The sequence below is a fragment of the Peromyscus maniculatus genome, chromosome 1 (genome assembly GCF_049852395.1).
Source record: "Peromyscus maniculatus bairdii isolate BWxNUB_F1_BW_parent chromosome 1, HU_Pman_BW_mat_3.1, whole genome shotgun sequence".
Taxonomy (NCBI): Eukaryota; Metazoa; Chordata; class Mammalia; order Rodentia; family Cricetidae; genus Peromyscus; species Peromyscus maniculatus.
The window spans coordinates 37,543,684-37,550,234 of NC_134852.1; the positions used below are offsets into that span (position 1 = coordinate 37,543,684).

The 6,551-nt window shown below is 56.2% G+C and overlaps 1 protein-coding gene across 1 annotated transcript; it reads left to right on the forward strand.

Annotated features, from left to right (window-relative positions):
• The first annotated feature begins 287 nt into the window (after positions 1-287).
• On the forward strand, positions 288-4,509 carry Spib (Spi-B transcription factor). The gene is made up of 6 exons (XM_016004912.3): positions 288-316; positions 1,072-1,099; positions 2,261-2,333; positions 2,581-2,810; positions 3,136-3,286; positions 4,076-4,509. Exons 1-6 carry the CDS (start codon positions 294-296, stop codon positions 4,372-4,374), a joined length of 804 nt encoding a protein of 267 aa, XP_015860398.3. The 5' UTR covers positions 288-293; the 3' UTR covers positions 4,375-4,509.
• Positions 4,510-6,551: the final 2,042 nt, after the last annotated feature.

The window sequence follows — 6,551 nt, forward strand, 5'->3', positions numbered from 1 at the left end:
TCCTGTGGCATCTTACTCCAGGCCTGCGAGCCCTCAACTCATTGCCCTTTCTCAGAACTCTCTCCGCCCCTCCGAGTCAGCCCTCCATCCCCAATGGTGGGGAACCCCAAATCCAAATGGCTCCTAGGCCCACCCTCCCTGCCACGTGACCAGAGGGTTGTGCAATCCAGACCCCTCCCCGAGGGGATTTTTGAGGAGGGCCCCCGTGGCCCGCCCCTGGAGGGTGGGGGCTGGGCCAAAACGTATAAATATAGGGGTAGTGGCCAGAGCCCGCCCAGCCTGCCTGAACCACCATGCTTGCTCTGGAGGCTACACAGTAAGTGGGTCATCCCTAAACCTGTACTCGGGACTCCCACCCCACTCAGCACCCTCCGCTTCTGTGGCCCCCAAGGCAGGTGATGAGGGGGTGGTCCCGCTGTCTGCACAGGACAGTTCTCCCATCAGCTCTTCCTAGACAGGTTCCCAGCCATGGCACGCTGTGGAGACACTCACCCCCATCCTGCCCAGGTCCTCCCAAGTGTGCATGGCATTGCACGCTCCATTGCTGGCGCTCTGCCCCTTGAGTTTTGTTTGTCTATTTCCTTCTGTCCAACCGTTGCCTTCAGCTCCTGGCACTGCCCTAGCCGCCCATCCTGGGGCACGAGAATCCCCGTCCCTTTGCTCACTCCCTTTCAGACTGTCCGTTTCTAGCTCTGCTCTTCATTCAGTCCATTGCTTCTGGTCTCAGCTGGGCTTGCTTGGAAGACACTCAAACCAAGCTCTGTGGCCACCCTGTCCCCAGCTGTCTGGGGACTTTCTCCCTCTTACTTTCCTTGTCCCCCCCAGTGTCTGGGCATGCAAATCCCAAGGGTAGTGGGGGACATTTGCCTGGCACCCGCCCCCTACTTCCTGTCCCGATGGGGGTGTGGGGGTGACTGTGGGAAGTCTGGGCGCACACAAGAACAGCCAGCAGACTGCAGAGCTGTGGTGGGTGATCACAGCTGCCATCACCTCCCCTGTGGGCCCCACAACCACTGAGTCTCAGGTGGCCGAGGGCAGCCCTGACATGCCCCTGTGTCTCTCTCCTGCCAGGCTGGAAGGCCCACACTTGAGCTGTTTGGTGAGTCGGAGGCCCCCAGGGGGTAGCGGGCCCCTATGTGGCCCATGGGGACTAACTTTTCTAAGATCATCTACTTCTGGCCTCAGTTTCCAGTCTCTGTCTCCCCAGACCCCCATCCCCACCTCACCTGTCTGCTGCTGTCTTTCTAAAACTTGAGGCTACTTCCTTGACCTTGTCTACCTGTCTACTTCATGTTCTGTGAGTCCAGCCCCTTCTTTTGGGTTATAGATCTTATGTCTTTTAACTGTGGTATTTAGGACGCCAACTATTTTCCCCGACATATTTGAACTCAACCCAACAATGAGACCTTTCCTGTGGTGGCAAGAAGCCCCCCGTCCTTGAGTTTTGTTGGGCTTTGTTTTGTTTTAATCGAGACAGGGTCTCAGTGTAGCCCTAGCTGGTGTCAAGCTCATGATCCTCCTGCCTCAGCCTTCAGAGTGCTGGGGAGTTTAAACTGGTATCTTATGTGTGCATCAGTGAGTGTCTTCATTGTATACACCCCTGTAGCCATTGCCAGACCCAGAGCTAGAAAGATTCCGCCATTCTGGAACATTCCCTGGTGTCCCCTCCTATCTAGTCTACGTTGATTCGTTTGAAGTTTTTGTTAACTGACCCATGCATAGGTCTTTTGGGCACCTAACCTCTTTCCATCCACGGCATGTTAGGTGCCTGTCCAATGCCTTTGCTGCGTGGTCTGCCACCATAGTACAGTGTGTTTATCCTTCTTCTTGCTGAGAAGCTTGTGGTCTGGGATCGGAGCAGAGCTGCCCCAGGCTGCTCTGGCTCCCCGGCATGGACAGGAGGGTGTGCTGGAGTCAGTGGGGTAGCACTCATCCGCTTCAGATCTAGTCTCCACTGCCTCTACCACGGCTGTGCTGAAGCAACATAGAGTTGTTGAGATGAACTGGTGCATGCCTGTCACCCCAGTACTCAGAGGATAGCAATCACTTCAAGTCCTGGGCTAGCCTGGGCTACAGAGTGAGTTCCTGAGTACCAGTTGCATAGTGGAAACTATTGGGGTTCCTTGAGGGTGTCCCTTACTCATGGACTCAGCCTCTGTCTCTGTCCTCGTCGGCTCTCCCTTCCTTCATCTGTCTCTTGCAAAGGTTGGGGACGGGGGAGTCTCCAAGGCCTGGGATGACTCTGTCCTCACTCCAGCAGTACCCAGAAGGTGTCTTCTATGACCTGGACAGCTGCAAGCCCTTCAGTTACCCAGATTCAGATGGGGGCCCTGGTGAGTGACCCCAGCTTCCTAGCACCTTAGGCTCAGTTCACAGAGGGGGAGCTGAGACCCACGGGAGCTCTCCCTCAGCATGGATCCCCTCCCCAAGCCACCTCCCCACCCCCTCCAGTCCATCTGCTCCCCCATGCAAATTCTGGGGTCAGAGATTTGCACAGCTCACAGAGGCTCCTCTGTGTGGGACCTTGAGGGAGCGGGTCTTCGGTCCACCTTTGGCTACCGACTCTGACCCTTCTTCTAGACTCCGCCTGGGGCTGGACAGAGGCCACCCCTGCCCCCACCGCCGCCCCCTATGAAGTCTTCGACCCTGCTACGGCTGCCTTCGCCCACTCCCAGGCTGTGCAGCTCTGTTACGGTCATGGTCTCGGCCCCTCTGCCTACAGCCCTGTGGGGACCCTAGACCCAGCCCCCAGCTTGGAGCCTCCAGGGCCCGGCCTCCAGGTGTACCCCTCAGAGGACTTCGTCAGCCAGGTGAGGGGCAGGGAGAGCTTGGAGGGAGATCTCCCACCTCGTATTTCTTCTGCAGCTCTCTGAAATTAACTGGATTGTGCCTGGGCGGGGGACACAAGGACATCCTCCCGGTCGCTCCTCTGTACTTCAGTGCAGGGGTCAGCTCCTGGGTCCATGCCATCTACTGGCTGTGTCGCTTTGGGCAACTGCCTTAACTTCTCTGTGTATTGAGATAACCAAGGCCAGTGTCTACACTGTACAGGAAGATGGAGACCCAGGTAGTGAGGGCTACAGAGGTCAGGGGAGACCGAGGGAGTGATGTGCAGGTGACCCTGGTCTCCCACAGACCCTGGGCCCCTTGGTGAGTGCTCCGTACCCCAGCCCTGTGCTATCAGAGGAGGAAGACATTCTGCTGGACAGCCCTGCCCTGGAGGTCTCGGACAGTGAGTCAGACGAGGCCCTCTTGGCTGGCTCCGAGGGGAGGGGATCCGAGGCAGGTATGTGTGGTGGAGAGTTGGTGGGGATGCTGACTGTGGGTCGGGGGAGGGGCTGGAGGAACCAGGGTTCCCTAAGCACTAACTAATACCCCCCAAGGAAGTTCCCAAATCCATGCTACTTGTTAGCTGTGTGACCTTGGCCAAGGGCATCAACCTCTCTGTGCCTTGGTTTCCATTGTGCACAGCCCATACTTACCCACAACCAGTCCCCATCTCCTTGTACCTCTGTTGGACATCAGTTTCCCATATAGAAACCCATTATCTTATACTGCTTCTCTTCCAGCCCCTTGCTGGGGTGGGGGGTTCTAGGCAAGGGGCTCTATCATCCTTCTTTTTACTTTTTTAAAATTTATTTTTATTTTTATTTATTTATTTTTTTATTTTTTGAGACAGGGTTTCTCTGTGTAACATTCCTAGCTGTCCTGGACAGCTTTGTAGACAAGGCTGGCCTCGAACTCACAGAGACAGAGACCTACCTGCCTCTGCCTCTCAAGAGCTGGGATTAAAGGTGTGCACCACCACCACCACCACCACCACCACCACCACCACCACCACCACCACCACCGCCTGGCCCTCTTTTTACTTTTAAAAGATAGTTTCAACTAAGTTGCCCAGGCTGGTCTTGAACTTGTGATCCCCTTTCTCAGTCTCTGGAGTAGTTAGAATAATAGGTTCGAGCCAACTAGGTCCGACTCAACTGTGAAAAACTAAAGTGTGTCAGAGGGCTGTAGATCTGGGGGTCCCTTCAACAGACTCCCCTTCTTAAAGTGGGTACCCAATACCCTGCAGGTGCACGCAAGAAGCTGCGCCTGTACCAGTTCCTGCTGGGGCTGCTGCTGAGAGGGGACATGCGTGAGTGCGTGTGGTGGGTGGAGCCGGGCGCCGGCGTCTTCCAGTTCTCCTCCAAGCACAAGGAGCTGCTGGCCCGCCGCTGGGGCCAGCAGAAGGGCAACCGCAAGCGCATGACGTACCAGAAGCTGGCGCGCGCGCTGCGCAACTACGCCAAGACGGGCGAAATCCGCAAGGTCAAACGCAAGCTCACCTACCAGTTCGACAGCGCGCTGCTGCCAGCCACCCGGCGCGCCTGAGCACCCCGCTGGGACCCCTTTCTGCCCCTGGAGCCCCGTCTGGGGCTGCCAGGGTCCTCAGCTCTCACCAGGGCCTCCCCAGAGTCCCCTGTGCCGTATATGGGACAGGGTGGTCGTGTTTGAGGGGGGTGTCTCATGAACCACTGGTCACTGTACATGCTCCTGGAATGGCAGGTTTCTCCCTGGGGGCTCCTGGTGGTGGTTGCGGTTCCGGAATCCACATTGGTACTTCTTGCCGGAGCCGTGTGCTCACACAGTCATCGTACCAGCAGGTGGCGCTGTCTACAGCCCCCCCCCCCCCCCGTGTGTGTGTGTGTGTGTGTGTGTGTGTGTGTGTGTGTGTGTGTGTGTGCGCGTGTGCGTGTGTGGTGGGTGGGTGGGTGTCCCTCTGTGCTGTCCTGAAGCCCTTGTCAGATCTGAGATCTAGTTATATCTTTATCTGGAGTCCTCTGAGAACCCTGTGCCACCTGACTTTTCTCTGTGTCCACCTATGACTTTATTTGAAACAAGGTCTCACTATGTAGCTCAGAGTGGCCCCCAACTTGTGATAATCCTCCTGCCTCAGCCTCCCAAGTGCTGGGATTACAGGGGCACACCACCACACCAGGCTTGTTTCTTTTTTGAGACAAGGTTTTACTATGTGATCCAGGCTCTCCTCTCGCTTCAGCCGTCCTTGGGGACCCTCTGGGATCCATGCCTGAGATGATTTGTTGGGGAGGGTGGGGGTGGGTTGTTCGGTAAATCTTGTAGACCGGGCCCTTCTGGGGTCCTTTGCCCATATGGGAAGTTCTCCAGCATCCCTAGGCTCTCAGCAGTTCACATACTGACTCTCCTGCGTGAGGTGCTCCCGGGTCATTCCAGCGCCTGGCAGTATGGGGTGTGTGGCGGAGATGCAGGTGTCTCAAGGCCTGTTATTTTTGAGACTGGGTCTCATGTAGCTGAGACTGGCCTTGAACTCACTATGTAGCTGGGGTGACCTTGAGCCCCTGCCTCAGCTGGAGTGCTCAGATTACTGGCACCATCATGAGACTGTTTCTTTTCTTTTCCTCAAGTCAGTCTATCTTTGTGGCCCAGGCTGGCTTCAAACTCATAACAGTCTTCCTGCCTCGGTGTCTGGGCATTACCAACATGTTCCACCAAACCCCGCTTCCCCCATGCCATCACTAACCAGACTTCTAACGCTGGTTACCCCCCACCCACAAGGCAGGCAAATTGAGGCCTCGCAGGTGTTTTCTTCAGAGGAAACGCGTTTTTACAGTGATCTTTCAAACGAGGCGGCTCTCCCACAGTCCAGACATCTGAATGGGAAACTTGGGACAACTGGTGACCTCTGGCCAGCCTTTCTGTGTGTAGAGGCTGGGACCAGCTCTTGTCCTAGTGTTGGCCGAGACCCTGCCCAGTGCCTGCCTGTCCCACCCCTGTGGCTTCGTCAGCTGCCTGTTGGGGCCCAGTCTTTTGCCCTTCAGGTGCTGGATACAGCCAGCTGCAGGCCAAGCCAGCTCAAAATGGTTCTCATTGGGCCTCCATGGCAGAAACAGAACCCAAGGCTTCCAGCCCAGGGGGGCGGGGTCACCCAGGCTTAGGTCCCTCTGAGGAAGAGGAGGAAGAAGGCCTCCTGCAACCCTGATAAACCTGACTGCATGAGCTCACCTCTGGGTGGCCAGGACAGGAAAGAAGGATCATGGAAGATTTGGATGTCCATGTGGCCAAGGCTAAGCGGGCACCTAGTAAAATTCTTTCTTCAAAAGCCAACATCATCACTCTCCATGGATAATAAATAAAATCCTAAATCAAGGTTACAGCTGGGACCCTTTATCAAACGCTGCCCCCTGCCCCTCCACCGGATCCGGGGGGTACTGAGTCGGAGGCAGCTACAGTAAGGAGGGGCAGATGAGGGAGGCAGGCGGAGGTACAATGGCTGTGGGCCAGCCTGGGTCTTGAACGGTGAAATCCCTGGGCTCTTTTCCGCTCACTCCTCCATCCCAGGTTTCTAGCTTTTGTGTGTTCGTTTTTTAAAGATAGGATCGTTCTTACATCGTAGCTCAGGCCGGCCTCGAAGTCACGCCAATCCCCCTGTTTCAGCTCAGCCTCTGGAATTCCGGGATTCAAGGGTGTGCCACTATACGGGGCCACTATGTAACTTGCCTGCTCCCTCGGGAGCGAGGTGGAAGTTTGCC